Here is a 24828-nt window from a genome sequence, read left to right as displayed (position 1 = left end):
CAGTACCTCCTTAAAATCCCACCTACTTCAATCTCCCTCTTGACTGTTCTCTACCACATCCCCCAATTGTCTAATCCCGCTCATATTTTTATTCTAATGAACCTGGCAAATTGTTCTGCATATTATTCTTGGTTACTTGACTCATGAATTGTACTTTATTGCTTCTTATGTATTCCTGTTCCATGTGAAGCGCTTTGGCTTAAAGCGCTATATAAAATGTAATAAATACAAATAAACTCACTGAGGTATAGGGAAAAATAATTACCAGTCCAGCAAAAGGTTGTGGCGCTGACACAGGTCAGGAAGATTTGTCATTAACATGAAAATCTCCCTAACAGCCAATGATATAGAAGCAAGGTCAGAATTTGTTGAGTGCAAAACAGAAGTAACCTCAGTCTTGGATATTCTCATAAATGCGTATAGGGTATTCTACATAGGTAGTTCCCTGTAGGAATGGGAGTGCTTGTCCTCTGGGCGGGAGTCAATCCCAGTGAGGTCCCCCTTTCCCTCACCTGTAGGGAGGGTCTTTCTTAGCAGGTTCACTTCACCAGCCTCGAAGGGGGTGCCCCCGCCCGGGAAGAAGGGACAAAATGTCCAGATTTGTCGCAACACATAGTTCATGTCCTTCTAAAGGTAATTTGGAGTTACAGCTAGGACAAATGTAATGAGGGGTACTCTCCACGGGAGCAAACGTATACCAGAGAACTGCTGTTTTGGAAAAAAAGGGTACAGTGGCAGCTTAAAAATAGACCACGTGTATGTGACCATGATCTCCCTCTAAACCCCCACACACAAACTTTCCCTACTGTGTGCCTTTCCGAGTAGGGCAGTTGAGCACAGTTCTTTAGTCACTCGAGTTCATCAGAGACCATGAAAACGGCAGCAGTATGCTGTGTTAAATCACATTAACAGAACATCCGTTTTGCTCAATGTCATAGAAATGTTCTCAGCCTGGATTCTCCAGCAAACGTCAGTAGCAGAAAACACTAGATACAACGAAATCTGTATGTGTGTCCATCCCAAATGGAAGAAGAAAAAAATAAATGCGGACGTCCACACGGGGCGTCATGGATACATGTAGGATGGGGAATACACAGGAACACCCCTTCAACGCCACCCCTTTTTGAATTAGAAAAGAAAAACGATTTAATACTCTGCACCAACCAATAGATAGCAGCCTATGCAAAGCATGTAAATCTAAGCAGATTCACAACCCTCAGTAATTAAATATATTTATACACACACAAAACAAGTTTCTCCATTATCCATGACCTCTGGGTTAAACTAGAGCTGTGGGCAAATCAATATGGATATGGCATGTACTCCTCAGGTCTCCCTTTTCTTGGTTGCTTCGAAATACTACAGTAAATGACCTTTGGTATTGTGGTATACACTTGGCCTCATTTTCCCAGCTGCCACATTGATTTGTTCACACAGCCTGGTGTAAGCCCTCCAGATAAGCAGCGTACAAGGCACTTACTTCTAAAAACAGGCAAGTACTCCAAACAAAAATAGAGAGTAAAAAGTCTAAAAAAAAAATAAAAAAAAAAAAAAATGAAAAAACAGTCTGCTTCCAACTACACAGCTAGCTTTGGACCAGTGGACCATCTGGGGAGTGCCAAAAGGAGGTGCCGTCCTAAAGCCCTATTTGAAAAGGAATATTAAGGGGGAAATTCATTTTTCCTTTGTATTAATTAATATTAGCAAAGAAGTATCAATTCCAAATAATGATGATCCCCTAAAACATATCCCCCGCCCTATTGGGAATGCCCTTTCACTCCCGAAAAAATGTTACTTGTGACATAAAAGAAAACAGGATCTATATAGTCCCACTTAGCCTAAAGGCCAGTTTGGATCCAAAGAAGATTAGGTTTTTGTTGCTCCCCTCCCACCATTTAGTAAAATATCACAATTCTTAACACACACAGAGGGGTACATAAACTAGATCCTGGACGATCAACCCAGCACAGTAATTGTGCACAATATACGATTGTCCCAAGGCATAGTAAAAGAAAGATGACACAAAGCCATTATGTAGTATTTATTACTTCACATGTTAATTGGAATACAATGAGATAGCAGGGCAGACTCTAGGCTCATTTGAGGTGAAATAGAAAACACAGCTGAAGCATATAAAATAATAGTTGGTCCAGATCATGCATTGAATGACCAGTTGGAATTTAGTTTAGCCTAACATAACAGACTAAGCGGCAAGTCAAAACATTTTCTTATCGAATTATTGGATGAAAAACATGCCAGAAGGAAAAGAAAACAAGATTGCTGGAAGAAACAGTCACACCTCAGCCGCTCTACGGAAGCTACTACAACTGGACATGCTCCTAGATGGATAGAGATTGTATTACCTGGTTTCCATAGTGTACTAAAGTACCTTGACTTTACCATGCATATTCAAAAGAAAGTAATGATTCCGTACCCCATCCCTCGATCGGTCATAGATCACAGGGGCGGATATACTTTTGACTTCCATTCTAGGTGTTACCAGGGGAGTAGGCGTTACTGGAGTGACTGCTGGGCTCTGTCCTGGAGAGAGCATTGGTTCTCTTTCTGGACTGTCCAATGATACTTCATCTGTAGCTTCTGAAACAAAAACAAAAAAACAAACAAACAAAAAAAAAAGTGTTCATGTTTGTTAAATACAAAGGCTATTTCCGGATATAGAAAATAATCGTACACCTTTAGGAAATATTTGAGGGTTACAGAGTACATGGTGTGTTTAATGAAAATGAACAATTGGCAACATTTCAACATTGTCAAGGTGAGTTTCAGATGAATATTTTGAATACTTGCCAAAAGAATGCACAATTTACCCGAGTAGCTTGAAGTGTGCTGAGCTCTAAATCCCAAAAGCACTGTTAGTGGTATCCTGCTAGCACGATACACAAATGCACTATAGTTTGTCCCACTCAAACTTTGCCTTGCTCCCAGATAGTACCTTCTTACTTTGTAGATAAACCCTTTGCGTAGCATCAATTGTTGTCATCCTCACAAAGAAATGAAAACACTTCAAGTGTTGTAATGCAATTCTTTTTACATTGATAGATACATGAATTTAACAAACACGCACAAACAAGGTGAACTCTCAACCGTATGTACTCAATGCATAAACAAATGAAGCAGCACATCACATGCAATGAGAACTGCTTGACACAATATAAATGAGTTAACTACACGTGAAAAATCAAGCGCAATAGCAAGCCAATAAATTAATGAACAGCATTCTCAAAAGCATTTAATGGTTTTGCTTTGTGTTTTCACACGAAGAAAACTGTTTATTATAGATTGTTCTAAAGGTGGAAAGTACACATTACTGCAGTAACTTTTAGACACATGTACGATATTGCCTCACTTAAAATGTGACAAACGCAAATATGAGCATGCTCAATTTTCTTGTCAGCTGCAGGATATGGCTATGGTTTCCTAATGAATGTGGTTTAAGAGGCCACAAGAGCGACACTACCAACTCAAGCATACGTCACTGTTTAAGTAGACGTCTGACAGGTCAGAAAGTGCATTTCAAGGGTATCAAGTGATATCATCATTGGAAAGAACATTGCTGGGAGAACGATATTTTTTCCCCTCAAAGCATCCTGCACTTTCCCCAAATATTCTAGGACTGGAGTTTGTATAATTGTACCAGTCCCAAAATATGCTGGGAAGGGTGTGGATGAAAACAAAATATTGATCAGCGATAAAAAAAACATTACAAACCCATTTCTAGCAACCTTCAACCTGGAGATCTAACTCATGGCAGAGGAACTGATGGAGTCTTATGGTTTCGCAGGAACCACCTCTCACCCTTTCAAAGGCTGTTTCATTGGTTAAGACACATCCTTGGTGCTTGCAAATAACAAAAGATTTTGACTCGGATGGCAGCCAAAAGTTGCTAGGCATATTGCTTCATACTGGCAGCCAATATCCTTGATTTGGTGGTTGTGTAACAGGCTTATGGGCAATCCAAAGAAACAGGTGAAATAACGTATGAAAAAAGCCACAGAACATGTAGAAACTAAGGAGGTTAATACCGTTGTCATGCACCTATCCATTGCCTAAAGAACAATTGCTTAAAGAACAATGGATAGCGATTCCTGAAGGACTAAAATCAAGTGTTAGTGGAAATCCCAGTGGCGCAAATAGAGAAGCTTGGTGGGATGGCAGAAGCAGAACAGTGCAACAACCATGACACTGTCTCCCAACTGCTAAAAATTGGACAAGTTCAAAATCTGGAAGTCAGTGAGAAAATTGAAGATTTAGAAGGACGTGCTCTGTCAAATAATGTGGCATGTGATGGTGCTAGAATCAACGCACAAAAAGATAAAATAATTTTTTTTAAAAAGACAACGCCTTATTGTGACGCTGCTTCTGGACTACCTCCGGGTAACTAGACCTTATCCTTGCAATTCTTGATGGAAAGTGCACACTGCACACCAGGCCAGAGACCACTGCCTGGTGCACCACCATGTTCAATACTTGCCACAACATTCAACTACTGCAATAAGATGTGCCCTTACGCCTTGCCAGGGAAATTGCAATACAAAATCTGACCCAATTAGAATTTTACTGTCTTCAGTCAGTACAAGATGCCTGTTCGACCTTTTTAGAAGCTAAAGTCATCCTGCGCGAACACGTAATGATCTATGCTGTGCAGTATAAAGACCAGTTCAGTGTTCTCAGGTGGCAAGACTGCACTTTTCATGAATCTCAATCAAGCCCTTGCCTTTGAGAATGAACTCGTGCACAAAGTCACCATGACCTTGTCTGCCACTGAGCTGCATGGTGATGGACACACATCGGAGGGCACCGGGGAAACGGACTCAAACCGTATGTAAAGAAAGGCTGAGAGAGAAAAACGTGGGGGCGATTATTCCAAGTTGTTATTCTCTTTACTATTGCAGAAGCTGGTGAAAGGCAATCAATGCTATCCGTCCGTCACCCCCACCCAGAACATGTACCGATGATAGCCCACTGACTATGCAGCTAATCAAAGGGTTATACTGAACTCGAGTTCATAGTGCGAGAGGGGATGATGGGTGGAGAGGAAGGTTGCATTGTTTACTGTCATTTACGTTTTCTATGGCATCATCCTATGTCACAATAGACAGACCCAAATAAATAGATCACCATTCAACATTACCTTAAATGGCAACTTCATTGACTAAACGCAAAACACCATTCAGGATATCTTGGGAGGGAAAACTATTTCAGCAAGTAATATATTCCAGTCGACAGGATGAAAATGTGGTACTGCTACAAGAAGCTCATTCCTACAAGGGTTCATCTCCTGGCCATATCTGGCAGGGGTCTAAACACAGATAGGGGTCATCATTCCAACACTAGGGAGTGGCTAAATATTACATAGACGCACCTATCCATACAATTTCAATTACATGACACATATGGTAGGATTATACTGGTCGCCGAGATCTCAGAGGAAACTGGTAGTAGTGAACAGACTCTCCTAAATTTGACTCAATTGTACAGTTGGGGTCATCATGACTCAGCCAATATTTTACTGCCACACTGACTGAATAAGACCTCTTGCATTGTCGAATGGACTGTGGTAGATGCATTAATCCCCACCCCCCACATCTCTGGTGGGCATGGGGCAGAAATGCTTTCACCTCACTCTCTCCACAGTGTGGCACCTGAAGCAACCAAGATTCGTGCTACATATGTACTAGGGATGAGAGACTGTATATTGTGCTTTGCAGAGCAGACCTGCAACAAGGATACAATGCCCTTTTGAATCCGTGACCGGCTATGCATGCGTTTTGCGGAACAAGTGTATTGTGGTACGCACGCTGTACAATAGGATATGGACCCCAGCTTTTTCCATTCATTATACAGTACAGTAAACTGTAAATACCACTTTTAATTTTCCTGTCAAGTGTCTACCAAGCTACAGTAGAGGGGTCGAATTGAATACGGAATGCCAGTCGAAATGAAAAATCTCAATGACACTCACTGTAAGCAAAGAAGCAAGTTCCTCTTGGGCTCAATTTATTTTGATCCATTTAATTTAATTGCCTTCGCTGGATGAAGGGCATATGAAATGTAACATTCCATTTGTCTGGCACCTGGTGAATTGAAATGTTAGACGCCCAATGGTTCTTGGGAGCCTTTGGATTGGGAGTTTATTCATAGCACTGTACACACCAGATTGCTTGACAGCACGGGACACCCACTGGACACTCCCCGAGCTTATTCCTGGTATTAACTGCTAAAAATAAAAAAATTACAGAAATTAAAAATAAAATTAATTGAGTCTGCCTCAAACTAATCACAATTACTGGTTCCTGTTGCATTTAATGCTGGCAACAAACTTAAATGGGTCATCTTTATACTGGGCTCCATCAAGCAATGATCCAGCAGATTCGTACATTCTCACGTACCCGGGTGCACCTGCGCTGTAGCACTAGAACCCTTTTTTTGTGTAAATTAATTTATTGAATTTTAATATACAAACAACAAAAAGAGCAAAACTCTCAGCTTGAGAAGACCTGTTACAGTATTAAACAAAACAGTATCAAAACACCACAGAACACAACAAGGCCTTCTATGGATGTCCACAACAAACTTTTTGGGGGAGGCCACTTAATTTCTGACAGACAATATCTCCCCATAGCGGTCACGCAACAAGCAAAGAGGGGGCCATACAGTTAGAGTCATCTCCGTAATGTTTTCTAGAATATCACTTCCCCTCTTCCCGAATTTGGAGTAATACAATACCCCATGCAATCTCTAGCAATACTATATTGTTTCATGTATACTACCCTACCCCGCCCCCATTCGTGTTCCGGCCCCCCACCCTTAAGCATAACATAGTACAGCGTCTCTTTATTTGAACTCACTCTCCAGACACCAAGTAGTTACAATATGGAAATGACCTCATTAACTCCAATTTAAGAAACCATCACTAGCACATGCAACTCTATGCACATACATTTTATTAACCACCCCTGGTTTAATACACCTCCTCCACCGACTCAGCCTCCAGACATTCAAACCCACAGTGCATCCGACCTTCATTAATATGGCTCACGTAGTTATCTACTGAGATGGAGCCGTTGCAGTGCCCTACACCTATAGGTGCATTTAATCAGCCATGATACACAAACCCTCAGACTTTGTTCTCATCGGTCTCCTATTCCTGGGGGATCGACTTCAGCAATTCTTCCCAGAAGAAGTGCTCCCTCCCTGACCAAGTGACACGAAGCTACGCAGGACGCAACACCCCAGCCTTAATTCCTCGAGCCAGGAACACTGAGAGCTCAAGCCCCTTCTTTTCTCAGTCGCCCGGTCTGGGAAGAGTAAGATCTTATACGGTTGATGCTCCAGGGATCCCCGAGTGTTATTTAGGGTCCTTTCCCTTACCGAGCATCAGAAAGTTTAATTATCAGGGTTAGGCCAACTTGCAAATCCTGGCTTTTCCCCACAGACCTTGATTTAATCCTGTAGCACTTCAATATAGATCGGATGTTCCTCAATATCCAACACAAGCAGCTCCAGAAGCCAATTATCCACAAAGGAGATTGGATCCTCCCTTTGTGCTCCTAGTGGAAGACCAATAACTCTGATCTGTCTGGACTGGACCCCATCCTCCAGATATTTGAGCCTATTCTTCCATAGCTCTGTGCCCCTTGACTACTTCCATCTCCTTATTCTGTCGCTACATGCCAAGGTTAATTTGTGTACATTGTTGGTCCAACTCGTTCGTTCTTTGCTCCAGTGTAGACATCCTAGACTCTAGTTGCGCCACCTCATTAAGTTTGTCAAACTTGCCCTCCATACGGGACATCGATTTTTCGATCCGCTCAAGGGCAGCCAACACAGTCTCTTGTTGGTGATGTTGTTCTAGATATACCCTGGGCAACAGAACCTGGTTTACTCAACCCCCATGAGGTGTAAGAATGTCAGGGTCTCCAGCTTTATCCTTTTACTTCGATTTCCCCCTTGCCATGGTGTTGGAGACCTGTTGGTGGGAGCACAAAGTCCATTCCGATAAAATATTGTCTATATTGCACCTCAACTCTGATCAGGGTTGTCTGCTTTCAGAGGCCATAGTTGGAATGAGACAATATCATAGGGGCTCAACCCCTTGCTTTCCAGACTCATCCTAAATTGTAAGCCAGCAATTGTTCCTTAATATATGAGATCAACAATCCATTCAACAGCAATGTAATCCACTGGACCCGGTATATCAATGATGTACCCAAGGTGTTCGGAGGCACAGAGTAACGATTAAATCCATTTCTAGCCAGGCTGGTCATCCAAAATCACTTTTTTTTAAACTTCGCTATGGCAAGGAGCCGCTCGCAAGTTAACTTCTTGGACCTTAATTTAAGGGCACAGGATGGAGGGATTAGTACAATGATATACCACAAACCGACCCACAGAAATTCCCTCCTCACATTTGAGAGTTGCCATCTGCAAAGCCTCAAACAAAACCTCCCTTTTGCACAATTTCTCACGTACAGAAGAAACTGCTTATCCTTGTATGATTCTGAGGCACAAGCGGTTGAGTTAACTCAAAAATGGCAGCGGCGGGGCATCCAAAAAAAGTATTGCACCATGCGCGCAAAACGAGCTAGACACATCCTTAGAGATACCACCCTAGAACAACACCCTTCTAAAAAATAAAAATTATTTTAAAAAACAGAACACTGATAACATCACAGCAGTCCTGAGCTACTCAGCCTTAGTAAATTGCCTCAAAAGTGAGATTTAGAATGTCCAATCTTAAAACGTAGGGGTCCATGACATTGCAACCTCAAGATTTGCTATAAAACACAGGCACAAACTCAGATTCACTTGTTTCTAGATATACTGGCAGAGAAGGTGAGACTCGGACCACACTGTGGAACAACCCTGACCTATAGGACATGCTTCTTGTGGACATTGTACAGTATGTCACCAAACAACACAGAGCACATCCATTGATATAGGTTGGCGTTTCCCGTGGGAACAGTAGACTTTTACGAACTGTGATAACCGGATGTAGTTTACGTTATCAGATGCCTGTGCGCTATAAAATACATGGGAATGACCAACCGCCCAGTCAAGATTAGGATTGGAGAACATAGGTCAGGCATCCTTATGAACTCACTCTCTGGACCCATGGTGGAACACTTTGTGACCCACAAACATTCACATGCAGATTTCATCTGGACCATTTTGGAGAAAAAAAAAATCAAATTCTGAAATTTGGAGGCCACGGTGCACTTTATGAGGGACAGATGTGGATCTTTTGCCTAAACACAGACTAACGGTCTTAATGAACATATCAGCTGGCAGAATCCGGGGCAATTAGGATCATGGGTTTCCTCAACTTTCTCAACCTCCCGATTACTTGAGGAATCACGAAGACTGGAGGAAACGTGCATAGAAGTGGATATTCCCAGTCAACTACGAATGCGTCCCCTAGAGCTCCTCTTGGAGGAAATTCCCTTGAGCAGTATTGTTTGCACTTCCGATTGAAACCGGTCGCGAACAGATCTACTTGAGGGGTTCCCCAAATGGCAAAGATCTCTTGAAGGACTTCCTGAGCTAGTTCCCACTCGTGGGAGACTGCTCTGCCTGCTCGGAGCATCTGCCACCGAGTTCTGCTCTCCGGCTAGGTGAACTGCCGACAGAGAGATTCGTTCTTGTATTGCCCAGAACCAGAGTTGCATTGCCTCTCTGCACAGTGGTAGTGACCCTACACCTCCTCTGTTGTTGAGGTAGTACATGGCCACTGTGTTGTCTGTCATTATCAGGGCATTCTTTCCCTGTACAGAGGGCAGGAAGGCCTTCAGCGGTAGTCCGATTGCCCTCAGCTCCAAAAGGTTGATATTTAGTTTGGACTCCGATGGAGACCAACGACCGCTGATGGTCAAATCGTTGGTATGGGCTCCCCACCCCATGAGTGAGTCGTCACTACTGTTATCTCCGGGCATGGTTGCCAAAAAGATTCTCCCTTGAGAATGTTGTCTTTGCAAGCCCATCAAAGAAGCTCTTTAGCAACTCCGCTCGGAACTTGAAGTTGATCTGACATATTCCCTGAGAATTGGGACCATTGAGTTCCGAGAGCCCATTGAAGGGATCTCATTGTCAATCGGGACTCCGGCACCAGGAAAATGCAGGATGCCATGAGACTGAGCAACCTCAAAAAATCGAAGGTAGGAAGATACTGGGCATTCTGGAATTTTGTTACCATCTGGTGAATGTGTTGAGCTCACACCTCGGGAGGCAAGGCTTTCCCTGAGGCAGTGGCCAGGACTGCTCCAATGAATTGGAGTCTTTGGAATGGTATTGTATGGGACTTCTTGTAATTGAGGGAAAAGCCCAGTCTGTGAAGGGAGTGGCAGGTTGCGCTGAGATGTTCCAGGGTTTGTTCGGGCGAACGTGCCCTAATAAGCCAATCGTCCAGTTAGGGGTAGATGTGAATACCCCCTCTCCTGGGACTTGCTGCCACTACTGCCATCAACTTGGTGAACCTTCGGCAGAGGTCAGCCTGAATGGAAGAACTTAAAATTAATAATGAGAATCGCGAACCACGAACCTCAGGTACTCTGTGCTTGAGATGGATTGGCATAGCAAAGTAAGCATCCTGAAGGTCCCATATACCAACCAGTCTTGAGTTGAGAGCCTGAAGGATCTGAGAAAAGGGTAACCATCTTGAACTTGTCCTTCCTGAGGAACTTGTTCAAGTCCAAGCTGGGTCTCGATTCTCTGTCCTTCTTTGGGATGAGAAAATAGGGGGGAGGAATACTAACCCTTGTTCTTCTCCGCTACAGACATGTTATATTGCACCTTTCTCTAGCAGGGTTAAAATTTCCTGTACAAGGAGCGGATCCGGAATTTTGACAGAGTTGGGGCCCGGTGGATGATCCTGAGGCCTTCTTTGAAAAGGAAGGCAGGAACCCTGGGCTACTGTTCCAGTGCCCAAGCATCTGAAGTAATGCCCCGCAATTTGTTCAGATGCTGAGATTCTGCCTCCCACCGGGGTCTTTTGGGTCAAGGCCTCGGAGTGGCTTAGAGGTGGCTGCAGCAGCGGCTGAGGGTAAAGATGCCACTGCTGCGGCTGATTTAGCACCCTTCCCTCGTCTACCATGACGATTCTTTTTGGTGCCCTATGTCCAGAGTGTCCTCTACCTCTCCCAAATGAGGAATAGAAAAGAAAAGGACAACCCCTCCAGGAATATGAGCCTGAATAGGGTTGTTGCTGAGGTTGTCGAATGGAGGCGCTAAAGGATTTAGCCGCTGCCTTTGACGTCTGCAGCTTCTCCAGACTCATCCGCCTTGCTGCCGAACAACCTCGAGCCATCAAAGGGCATATTGAGTAGTCTGGCTTGCACAGCCGGTGCAAACTCAGACTTTCTCAACCACGCAAACCTGCGCAGTGCGGTGCTAGAAGCCATGGATCTGCTGATGCCGTCAGCAGTATCCAGTCCTGATTGGAGACATTCTCCCATTGTGTCCTTTTCATCCTTAACTATATTCAGAAAGCCGTCTCTTTCTTCGCCTTCCAGGATAAATCAGCCGCCATGGCAATACAGTCCCACAGGGTGTACGTGAACCTTGAAAGGGTGCATGTGACATTAGTAGACTTCAAGGCCATATTGCCCGATGTAAAGATTTTATGATCTGAGGCATCGAACCTCTTGTCTCTATTCGGGGGAATAAAGGGATAAGCAGATTGCCTGGTCGATGTGGCGGCCTGAACCACCAAGCTCTCAGGTGTAGGGTGCTTGGTTAAATACTGTGGATCATTGCTAGAAGGCCTGTATTTCCTAGCAAAGTTCCTGTTCACAGCAGGTCCAGATTCTGGAGTTTCCCAATTTGCCTGACCTTCCTCTGAAGGGCTGCATCAATGGGTAAAACTGGGTCCTTCTGAGGGCATTGGTTCAGGATATCGGTCATATCATCCTGTTCATAGGCAGGAGAAGCCCTGCTCCAGCCCATATAGTCCGTGACCCTATTCATGAGGCTCCTATACGTGGAATTCGCATGTTCAGATGGGTCAGCCTGCCAAATTCGAGCTCTGGCAAAGTGTCAATACCACTAGCCGACTTGAGGCAATCATAAAGATCACTCATCCTGGATTCCTCATTAATAAGCTCCTCTGGAGCATTTTAAATACTGTATAGCAAGCCAAAGGGTGGGGAACCCTCTTCAGAGGCCTGTTCTTCCTCATAAATGGAGGCCATAGACTTTAAAAAAATATTTCTGCGGAGTAGGTTTATAAACCTTTTCCGGAATGGACAAAAGCCTCGATAACATCGAAGTAACAGTCGATGGAGTCGACTATGGGTTTTTCAATGGTGTCGATGACTTAGACAATGGCGCCGGTTTGCTCGGCGCTACCTTCAACTTTTTTGTGTCGACAGGCTCCACTCCAATGGAGTCGACAAAGTCGTCTAATGCGTCAATGATTTGCTCTTCTGACGTATCGGAGAAGGACTCTGTTCTCGAGTCGATACCATCAACAATTTCTCGTTGGGCCGAGAACGAATAGCTGGCTTAACGCTCGGCTTTGAAGTGGTACTCTTTGACTTCCCCAAGTTGTCCTACGTGATTCCTTTGAGGGGAGGGTTGGGGGTTTGGGGGGTTGGAGGCCGCATTCTCGAATATACCCATCATTTCAATTTTAAACGCATCCCATTTTCTGGAGGAATCAAATTTGGTTGGGCACCTGATTACCTCGGTAGAGGAATCAGAAGAAGGAGACCTATGGAGTCTCTTCTTCGAAGTAGACGAAGACTGCCTCAATCGAATCCTCGACCGGGACCTCTTTGACTTTACACCGGGATGAGTCTCTAGACTCTCTGGACTTTTTATCCCTCTTCAAAGAAGACTTCGAAGCCGCCCTCCCCACCGCCAGTTTACCTCTGCGCTTCCCGAGAGCTTTTTCTATCATGGCCTGACAAAACCCGCAGTCATCAGGACGGTACCCATAGCCCAGACACCACAGGCAGACACAGTGAGGGTCAGTAATTGACATCTTCAACTCACTGTCATAGCAATTCTTAAATCCTGTCTTTGGGAGAGGGGGGGTCGAAGGAGTTGAAGATGAAGACATTTTCTTGAAGAAAATAGAAGCCCGCTCGCTCAAAGCGAAGCTTTCGGAAAAACTGAACTGAAGCCAATGGGCGCTGCATGCACTATTTGTACTAACAATGACATCGACGTTTGACGGAGGCCCTCGATTGGCATTGACACAACGGCATCCCATACAGCGCCCTCTGCCGAGAAATTTTATTTCCGAAGCAGCAAAGCTGACTATATGAAATATAGATGAGGAATAAGTGGGAAGACAATCCATTTGAAGATATTTTCTTACTTAAAAAACAAGTCCAGGCGGATATAAACACTGTAAGAAATCACAATGGTTGTGTTTGTTCAACTAGCATTATGTGCTTTATGTCTCCTTACAGGGAGCCTACACCAGTGTATACAACAGGGATTTTGTTATCTGAGACACTGTGGCCCCAACCTTTAGATCAGTGACCAACTGCAGGGTATTCATAAAATAATGAAATCATCAACCATTGGGTCCTGAAGAAAGTGGGATAAAAAGAATATAAAACCCCACTGAAACCAGACGACCATTGATTATAGTGGGATGTGCAGTTAATAATAGGATACCAATAATAGAAATATATCTTTTACATATTCTTGCATTATACCACTTGAGGATAGAAGTGGGAGCATTAAAGCATATTTACTCCTGCTCATGCTCACAGTCCAAAGGTTTTAACCCCTCCACCCCCCAGATTCACTAGTGGAGTATAAGTGTCAATACCCATACTAATCGACATTTTTGCCTTAGTAAAAGGAAGGCCAGTCTCTCCTCCATCCCATCACCTCCATCTAGGGATAGTATTTTCTTAGGGACCAGCTAGTAATGGTTGGAGGATCATTTAGGTTATTCATTTGCAAAACTTAAAAATGACAGCATTAAGCATGATGGATCTGTACTTTGTGTGTGTTTACAATTGTTGGCACATCAGGGATTGCACTACCCCTTTGTGTAACCGTAAGACAGTACTGGGGAATTAACCTCTGTAAATGCCCTTATCTAGGTCTGCAACTATAGGCCTAAACACAGTTAAAAGATGTTCGCTGCAGTCCTCTTTCTATGGCCATGGAGACCAAAGCTGATTGTTCAGAGTCTGGAAAGTAGTACCGTCCATTCGGCCAATCTGCACTCCTCTCAGGTCCATTTTTTGCCAGGCACTGCGTCCCCTGTGCACAGAGACACAATCCCCTTATTCTCGATCTCACAGGGCGAGTGAGGTTGCGCAACCTCACCAGGAGCTGCATGCAGGACCGCACGCCTATACAATTGAAACCAGGCCCACCCCTTCCTTTCCGTGCCACACACCCCAAAGGAGGAACCATTAAAGAATCCTCCTGACTGAGGTCAGGGAACCACAGCCATCTTGGACCGCAGCTGGTCACGCCTCCCCATGAACCCTTTTTCAAACTGCCCTAATGGGTTCACCATATAGTTGGTATTTTAGTGTAATTATGTCCATTACTGCTCTCCCAGGAATTGATTGGGCCAGAATGAGTGAGAATTAATTCCTTTCTTCCTTCCTTCGTCTCAGTGTTGTTCAGTCTGCTAGGTGCACCCAGTCTTGGTCATGCCACCGACTTCAGGCCTTCCTCCGATGTTCGGTACGGCCTTCTGCTTGCTGAACACCTCTTTTCGGTCTGTGCCATCCACTCAACAACAGCCAGCTTTGCGTTTGCCGACTGCTTCATCAGCTTGGATTTGAATCTCCTGGGCTCTGGAGACTAGATCTCCCTGTATTGATCCTTCCTTGGTTTTTAAGAGGCAGTGTTGGACCCTCCCCAGCATAGGCCCATGGCCCATTGTCTCTTGCCATGGTGCACTCGTCATGCTGCTTTGTTCCAGTGTGGTTGGCTGCCAATCACAGATTACTCTTCATGGTTCTCCCATTCTTCTTCACAGTAGGAGAGGTTGATTACTTATTCACTATTCACTACTGTAATATGATTTGGAGGGACTGTGTTGGCTCTCCCATGTTCTCGTGGTAGAACAGGAGACCCTGTCCCCAAGATGGGAGTCTCTGCATGGTAGGTTCTGCTTTCCGCCACCCCATAGTGGGAATGTGGCACAGTGGGCTCACCTCCCTACCCTCAAAGAGAAGGGCTCCCCTCTGGGGATAAGGGATGAGATCCCATGAATAGTCTAGTGCAGGCAGGGGAGTTACACAGCTGATATGGTTGTCAAGGGAGCTAATAATGGAGTAACAGGTTGTGATAAGTAACAGTGTCAGGGTTCAAGGGACAAGCCATGCGTGCTGTGGAGGGGGATCCATGGGGTGACAAGGACATGGAGGTATTTGGCAGAGAAGGGGGCCTGGAATGTCAACTCCATAAATGGATAATTTGCTTCTTACACAGTTGCAAATTATCACTTTTCAAACTTTAAATACAAACGCAAGGATAGTCATCCTCAGAAGAAGAGGCAGCCCATACTGGTAATCAGAGTCAAAGTTGACCAGCTTGTACCGGCAGGTACGACTTAAAGGTTAACAAATGTATGAACAGAATCTGCACCATATCGCCTGGGCAGTGGTTGCACTTCTAAATCGCTCATCCTCAGCTGAAACGGTTTTCATTGTCCAACAACTCTGGTCCAACATTTCTTCTGTTGAGTCATGCATCAGGCCAGTCGGAGCGTGGGGCTTTTAGGAGTTGACATGACAGTTGTTGAACACGAGTCCCAAAGGGGGAATGGTGGTGGACGACCTCTATGTGGAGATCAGTGTAGAACAAGTGGCGGGTACAGTGGTGCGCAAGGATGAGCTGCAATCTGTCAAGAAGAGGGAGGGTTACAGTCCTCACTCCATGATGCTCTTGAACTAAATGCAAATCTAGGGTGGTTATAGGTCACTCATACTTTTGTAAACATGTATTAACATTAGCACAACCTTGATGCAAAAAGTAATCGGAAAATGACTACATCAAAACTCGCACTGGTATTTCTAACTTCTCAGTAAACCAAGGACCACATTTTAATTCTAGCCATAATAAAACTCAAATATTGTCCCAGACAAAAGTAACCATATTGTAGATGTTGTGGCCAGTGTTGATTTAATATGAATCCAGTTACAACTAACTCCCGCCCAGCCCCTCATTTACAAAAATCGCCATACTTCTGTAGCTGGATGACTGTGGCAGTTAGGCACCTTGGTTTACAGTGCCACCAGGATGCCCCCTGTGCTATTCTGAGGTAGAGATGTGTCGTGATGGGGTACGCCTGGCATTTAAACGTGAGAATTACAAAAATTGTCCGAATTTTGTTTTTGTATGGGGGTTCCCCCCCACATACCCTCTGTCCCCCATGCTATTATTACCGATTCCCTAACCCCCCCGCCCCCAACCCCATATCTGTCCTTTCCCACCCCCTAAAATTGTTTACCATTTTCGTAATTCTTTCCATGTTTAGATGCCAGGTGTTGAACTTACTGGCGATGAAAGGACGTTGTAACGTTGGGATGACTAAGTACTTTGAATGCAATATAAACACCCTATTGAGTAGTCATAGAAGGTCTAATACGGATGTGATTTCTGGTCAATAGTTAGTTGGTGCCCTTGTTCGGACGCTATGGGTTCCATTTTCCAACCAAGTTTTTTTCCTGGCATGTGACAATGCATCTGCTACTACCCACCCATTTCAGAAGCTATTATCGCTGTAAGAAACAATGCTATTGGATGCTTGGAGAGCATCATCACCCACTCTGCAGCATCACACAGTACAGTGTTATTAATGTGGGAGTTGATACTGTAGTATTTTACTATATTCTGTAACTTGCCTGCAATAAAAAAGCATTATGAAATACCTGATGCGTTTCTTGTATTCGATTGATGTACTTTTATAGGTTTTGATATTCTGCTCATTTTGATACACGCACATTTGTAGTGATATTTGTAAGGTGAACACTAGCCCATGGGACCTGGCCCAGCCTTCTTAAAATTAGAAACAAATATCAGTCATTACCGTGGAGAGTTTTGGCTTGGGACAGATTGGCAAGAACGAAATGCTTTTTGAAGATCAGGAAAAGATGAGAAAGATGAGTGTTTGGTATTTGCTGGCTGGCCGCTTTGTTGAGATCGAACTGAATGCACCTGGGGTCAGGGGTGCTGGCTCAGACTTGGCCAATACAAAAGGACATCTTTCCAAACATCATATTGCTCTCTGGTACATGTGCCTTACAGTAGTTGTCCTTTGGAATTGGTAGAGAGGTGCAGGGAAGTATGCATTAACATTTCAGTGTGAAGTTGACATGAGCACATTGCAGCAGGGGTGCTTTACAGTAAACTGCCTAAAACAATATGTTCTACAATCATTGGGTAACACAATAACTCAGGTCATATATAGGTACAAGTACAAAACCAAACGAATTTTGCTCCATGGGATAAATCTAAATTCATTAAGAACACAAAATACATTTGTCATTATCTATAACCTGAGCTAACGAGGGAATCAATTTTTTTAAATCACATTTATTATACAGAAGTATCAAAGCAATCAAAACAAGCGTTGGCAATGCCAACAGTTTGGGCTTGTGTAGGCATGAGCAAAGCACTTGCCAGGCCCAGCGGTAGTGGTATTAACTGGCCATTGATGGTAGCAGGTATATAATGGTGAGAGTACCAGGTAATAGCAGTGCCTGGCAAATGCCTAATACTTGCATGCAAGCCAAACCTGTTGGCTTCGCCAATGCTTGTTTTTAATAGGACTTCAGTTAAGGACATGCATAGTGCTTATAGATCCAGTGGCAGAAGGCAGACCTGGTTAAGAATTTTTTTTTTACAACAGTAGCAGGCATACAGCTCTAATTAAGCCATTAACTCTCAGAAGACTGCTTTGAAAAAACACTGGCAGGCACTTTAAAGGCATGGTCTAGTAAAACATTTTATTTAAAAAATAGATAGGCAACATAAAAAAAATACTAGCATTCTCTTTTTTAAAACTTCCTATGTAAAATTTTGAGCTATTCAAGCTCAAAATTCGCAAAAGCAAGCACATGGGCGCATCCATTTTGTGAAATGGATGCCCTCCTGTGCTGGCTTTTGCTTTTGCGGCACTAACGAAGCAAAAGCCAGCCAGCTGTAGTAAACAAAAGCTACCGCTGGGTGGCTTTCCCTTCATTAGTGCTGTACGCGGAGGACGGGGACCGGAGACCAGAGCAGGAAAGCTGCCGCTGAATCTCGGTAAGTGCTATTTATTTATTTTTTAAAATAAGCACTAGCTGCGTTTTTTTTTCTAAGTTTACCGGGCTGGAGGAGCCCGGAAAACTTAGAAATAAAACCGCAGCTTTAAAAACGTTGTATTTATGTTTGCGGTCGCTTTTGGTCCCCGTCCTCTGCGTACAGCACTAATGAAGGGAAAGCCACCCAGCAGTAGCTTTTGTTTACTACAGCTGGCTGGCTTTTCCTTCATTAGTGCCGCAAAAGCAAAAGCCAGCACAGGAGGGCATCCATTTCACAAATGGATGCGCCCATGTGCTTGCTTTTGCGAATTTTGAGCTTGAATAGCTCAAAATTTTACATAGGAAGTTTTAAAAAAGAGAATGCTAGTATTTTTTTTATGTTGCCTATCTATTTTTTAAATACATTTTTTTACTAGACCATGCCTTTAAGTGCAAAGATTGGTGGTAAGGCTTTATTAAATCGAGCTCACAGGAGTTCCCATGAGGAGGTGTTTTGGGTTTGGGGGCAGGATCTGGGTGGGAATGGGCATATAGATTAGCATGACCATGGGAGGTCAATGGGTAGGCAAGTAACCAAACACCTACAAGCTGTGTGCCCCTCATACAATTTCTCCCTATCCGTAATCTAATGCAGTAGTTTCGGATTATAGGTGTTGCAAGCAACACCCAATAGCCCAAACAAAAAATTACAAATCAAAAATATGAATTTACATTTTTTTGATTTTTCACTTGTGATTAACTGATCAAAAACCGATTGCCTCGCTATCTCAGACTGCATATAATGACAGATTTATTCTGTGTTTGAAAGGAGTTTAGAAGTATTCCATGTAAAAACATACTGTTCAGTAAGCACAATATACAGTTTCCCATCTTTTAAAAGGGACCTGCCCTGCCAGCCACAGAAGAATGCTGACTACATGTACATACTGTATTGTAGCGGGTCCCTATGAAGTTGTGTAAATCATCAATACATTTAAGAAAACGTTAAAAAAATGTTAAGTAAAAAAAAAAATGGTTGCGCTGCGGGCATGGAGTACTGCGACCAATTGATGTGGTAAACAAGTTTATGAGGCATTTGCCCAATTGATTGGCGAGCAGCAGCCCCAAACCGTTGCTCCCAAATCCATTGCAGGGAGCAAGGCACCTATAACTTAGAGCCACGGCTATCGCACAGAGCACCTGAAGGTCTATGTGCTTGCATGGGCGCCAATGTCACACTGTTAGTCACACACGCCCTGTGGTCAGCCCGAGAAGGCACATGCGCTCTGGCACCCTTCAATTGTAAGGTACCACCAATTAGTGAAATGTGAAAAAGCATCACAAAAAGGTGGCATATGGCCAGCATTCCAATAGAAGGGAGGGTCAAAGCATTGCCAAAAGAGGAGCCCGATGCAGCTTTCTCAGCTGACAAAAACAGTGAGATTTGAAGAACTTGATGACCTGCACTGTAGCTCAAATTAATACATTTGCTGGCTACGAGATCATCTGGTGGGTGATTTTAATTGTGCTCTTGATCTGGAAAGGGGGAATCAGACAGGGTCTGCAGAGGGATGCTGCTCGTTTGAAAGCACTACAGGGGTGTTACACCATGCAAGGAGATTCTCTAACCCAGAAAATAGGTGATGCACCTTCCACTCCTGTGTACGTTGCCTCTTCAATTCATAGAATGGTACGAAGGAGGATTTTTGTCACACCTGCAACGTGTACAATCCTACCAAGTCCACCGCTCATCATTTTCCAGTCATATTGGTCACACATGTTCCCCTCACAAACTAATAGATATAGACTTTGGAGATGTAAAGAGGACTCAGTTAGGGACCCAATGCTCCCTATGTAAATTGCTGAGGAGAGCGTTTCAAAACAATTGCTAACAAGGGATCAGTATCCGACACATACATAATATCAGCGACTTAAAGATCACATTAGAGGTCTGCATCACTAACAAAGATACCATCCTTCAGGCAATACACCAGTCACTCAACCAACTTGAAGCGAGTCCGAGGCCTTTAGATGGGAGATATAGTCAGGATAAAATGCTACCAGAGCCTACAGAATCTTTCATCACTTTCTGTACGGAAGCATATCGAGAAATACAATTAATGAATGATCAGTTGATGCTGATATTTCTGAGCGTGTACTAGACTGGTCTATGACACGCGAGGGGATAGTGGCAGTGCAGAATGATAGCACAACTGCAACTAGGGATGACACAAACATTGACTAAGGATGTACTATGAATCTTTATGCTCTACCAAACCAAACGAACAAAAACTTCAGAGGACAAAACTCCATATCTTGCACCAAGTGGCATTGGGTTGGATCTATCCTGAAAAGGGAAACAATAAGTCCACTCATAACAAATGACTAAGTTTTGCAAACCATCAAATCCCTCACGTGTAGTAGACCTCCTGTACAGACTGTTCAACATGCACACTGTATAAGGAATTTTTGGAGGAGATTGCCCCCACACATTTATGTTTTTCACCTCAATAAAGGCAAGCATCTCACAAAACCTGCTTGCACAGTATTTGTAACTGTTAAAACTTGGCAAACTCCCCAGAAATGGGTCTCCGATCAGACTCACTTGTCAATTATGTCTGATGATACTAGCAAAGATCATTACACAGTGGTCGCTACCCAGGAATGTCCTTGGTTGTACAACAGGACAAGGCTGGGATCACCTGAGACCAGGCTGTTTTCCCACGTTTGGCCGTTGCATGCTTTGCTAGGACTACTAATACCCTTATGCCTTGCTGCATGAGGATTGAACGTTTGTGCCCCTCGCTAACCTTCTACTTCCTAGCTCATTACTGCCCCGAGCTGGCCCACAAGTCCAACCGATTTTCCCATCTGATGTTTTGCTCTCAAGTGTCTCACTGTGATTTGCCCCCGCATCCTCAGTTACAAATACAATTAGAACCCTACAATGTTTTTTGTCATCAGATTCCCAATGTAATTTGCATTATTGGCTCCCAGATACAGAAGCTGGACCTCTTAGCATGCGGAGTCGTTCCTAGCGATTTCACAGGACTCTTCCTTCTCTGTATTACCTACTCTGAGCTTCAAGTGCAAACTATGCTCAAAGCTCCATTTTTGACAAATGCTTCTATGCTCTCATCACAGGATACCTAGAAAGAGACTTGCCGACAGAGCTAAGGGTAATGTCGATCTGCACGCATCAATACAACAGCAAAGCTACCTTGAATTTTCCCTCTCTCCCCACTAACAATATTCCCGTCTCTTTCACATCCGTTAGAGCACCCAGGATCAATCAAATGGCAACAGAGTGTCCTAATAATCTTAATAAAACATCCCTGTTATATCAGATTAATGTAGTCATTGGGCAGCTCAACACATTTTCTTTTGCATGTCGAGTGGGCATGTCCACAAATCTACACATGTTAGGAGGCTATCGTGACCATTACCCTGATGGAAGAGTTCACTCTTGCTAGTCCTCAGATGCAGATATGGGGTCTTTTCTCACAAAAATCAGTGGTCAAGAGTAGAGTAGTCTATAGCTAACGGCATCAACTGGAGCTAGATTGTTAATAAACCTGAGTTTGGTACAAGGGCACTCCACCCACAGGGTAAAAGTCTGTTTACTTGCGGGCTAATCGTTTTCAGATGGCTGCAGTATGTCAGGATTGCTCAGTCTCGTACCAACTTCACCACTGTCGGCCAATTAGGAGGTTTGCTAGCTAATACCCTATTAATCTACATGAAAACTGTCAATACTAAAGTAAATATGGTCAGATCTGGACTTTATAAAAGGAGCACGCCTAATTCCCTGCATTACCACATACACTATGAAATGGTTTGGAGGTAAAAGTCTAAGCTATCCACGCACAAGAACTAGGCATGCACCCCTAGCCACACCTAATATGTCCCTAGATCATTTAGCCAGATTTGCCACAAATCGCAATGGACCTTGCACACAGGAATACTAAGCGAATGGACAAAGCACCGACTGTTCGCCATCTTGCACTACAGGTAGCAGCAAGGCCTAGTGTAAGCAGACTATCCTCAAATATAATCTGAGATCTGGGGACTGCAATTCCAAACACTTCAAACATTTTAAGGCAATGGTTCCACTAAAAACAATGACATACCCAAATGGTACTCGGATACATTGGGATAGTTACTGGCTGCCTATCTACAAGCTATACCCAAACCGAGGCACCTTGGTTTGGGAATATTAATGCCTGTGGGGGGGGAGTAACCCCTCCCCCACTCTATAAGGTGGTATACTCTGGTATTGGTTTATAGTTTGCTGTATTTACAGCAGATTGTCACACCATCAGTAACCGCTGAGATGCAAGGCGCGGATACAGACATGCATTTTGGTCTAGCAACAGCAGGAAATAACTAGCAAATGATAAAGGGGATATAATGGCGCTACTAAAATTGGAGCCAGTCAGTCTAGAAATAAACAGACAATTCACTCTACTCAATGAACACAAAAAGAAATGTCAAGATGTGGATATTGTAATGGCTGCGTATAAATCCTTAGAGATAATATTGATAGGAGATCTGGGGAAGCAACTGAGATAAAATTGAGATAAGGACAGATAAGATAAACAATGTCCACTGCCTCTTACTGATCTCTCAAGGGTTTAAGTCAGGAGAACGAGAACCAGGGAGAGACACAGGAGAATACGTCACTCACCTGGCACAATGGAAATGCAGGAAGCAGGCATCAATATAGTTTTGACTTACTGTTAATGACTTTAGAGTCAGAAAAATCTATTTTTCACTGGAACTGGTGGCAGAACCACTCATAACTGAGGAACACAGAGGGGTGCCTAAAACCTGAAAGACAGACCAAAAAGAGAAGGACAGGAAAAGGAAGACGACATTCAAAAAAACAAAAGGGACTGCACTCTAAAAATAGAAGACAGAAGTGCTTCACACAGAGCAACACCGACTGGTCCAATTTTACAAGATCATTGTATTTTCTAACCATCTAGAGGGACAACAGCCCACAGAAATTGAGGCACTGATCTGGTCTAAACTGCACATCAAATAAAACAACAATGATAATGTAGCTGCAATCTATGCATGTTCCTCCCATGGATTCCTCATCTTCAATATATCCATATCCTGCTTTGCAGTCTCTGGAAACAGTAGAGGAAGTGGTGTGTTATTGAGTCGATGTAGCTCATCAGTTACCATTCCCGCGTCCAGACGTGACGTTGATAGTATAAATAGAACGCACTGCACCAGTTGCCTCAGGTCTTAGTTTTCCCCCCTCTTTCTGCATAGCCAACATGAGGATTAAATAACACGCATGGGCACTGAAAGGGAGAAGTATATTCAAAAATTCACTCACGGTCAGAGGGGTAGGCTTGGAGGGAGATGAGAAATCTATGGGAGGAACATCCAGTAGAAAGAACATTACTAGTGGTAAGTATGCTCTTGTAATGGATTGTGTCCTCCCACAAATTCCTCATCGTAGATAGACTCCCATAGCAGTTTTGTAGAGGTTGGAGAAGTGGAAATTTGTATTATGTTCCGATTGATATTGTGCAGAACCACTCTGCCAAAATTGAGCGTCCAGGCCTGAGAGTGCAAGCAGTAATGGTTTGAGAAAGTGCGAACTGAGGACCAAGTTGTGCATTGCAAATGTTCTGCACTGGAACATCTCTTCCGAGAACCAAAGTAGTTGCCACTCCTCTCGTAGAACGGGCTCTTAGGTTTTCTGGGGCATCTTTTCCCACAATGGAGTAGCACTCCAAAATGCATAAGATGATCCAACGCGATAACGTTTTGGTTGATCACGGCTTGCCCTAGCCTATGGCCAGTATAGCCAATAAATAGGTCATCTTGCCTGACATTAGCCATCCTAGAAATGTAGAAACAAAGACCTTTCCGGGTCAAGCCTGTGTAACCTCTTCATCCTTCGAAGGGTGAGGAGGTGGATGAAAAGCAGGTCAAGTTATTCGCTGTGTCAGATGGAATTCTGATAATACCTTGGGAAGGAAGGAGGGACGAACACTCAAAACTACTGTCTTCTTGGAAAACAGAGAAAATGATGGTTTGCATGACAAAGCTCGTAGCTCACTCTGCGAGCAAAAGTAATGGGCAACCAAAAAGATGGTTTTCAGGTTAATAACCTAAGAGAACAAGAATGGAGGGGTTCAAATGGAGCTCCCGTTTTAAGAGTTAGCACCAGTTCAAATCACAAGGCGGAACTAGAAAAGGGACCAGCAAATATTTGTCAGTCCTTTGAGGAATTGAAGGACAATCGGCATCTTAATTTAAGAGCCTTGTTCAAGCGTGCATTTAAAAATGGATAAAGCCGCCAGGTATCCCTCGATGGGCCAGGTGCAGCAAAAAAATAAAAAAATAAATAAAAGGAGCACTTCAGGTGTATTGCAATTGAAACATCTTTAGCGCTACACCAGCTGAAAAACGTGTTTCAATGGCAGTGGTATAATGCTTTTGTTGCTGGTCTACACCATCAGGTCTTCCGGGAGGTCCCAATCTTTATATCTAAACCTCTCATGAACCGATTCCTGGGTGAAGAAGACTGCCTTCCTTTTGCGAGAGTAGGTTCAGTCCCTGGGGAAGATGGAATGGA

The 24828-nt window shown here is 43.7% G+C and overlaps 1 protein-coding gene across 1 annotated transcript in view; it reads right to left on the bottom strand.

Annotated features, from left to right (window-relative positions):
• SNX2 (sorting nexin 2) overlaps window positions 1-24828 on the bottom strand; it is a 625746-nt gene that overhangs the window by 474889 nt on the left and 126029 nt on the right. Inside the window, exon 3 of the mRNA XM_069625578.1 lies at window positions 2435-2598. Coding sequence (XP_069481679.1) covers window positions 2435-2598 — 164 coding nt within the window. The remainder of the gene's footprint in view (window positions 1-2434; window positions 2599-24828) is intronic.

This window comes from Ambystoma mexicanum, chromosome 6p, assembly GCF_040938575.1.
Source record: "Ambystoma mexicanum isolate Mex_15411 chromosome 6p, UKY_AmexF1_1, whole genome shotgun sequence".
NCBI classification, from domain to species: domain Eukaryota; kingdom Metazoa; phylum Chordata; class Amphibia; order Caudata; family Ambystomatidae; genus Ambystoma; species Ambystoma mexicanum.
Note: the sequence above shows the minus strand (reverse complement) of the source record. Positions and strands in the feature narration are given on the sequence as shown.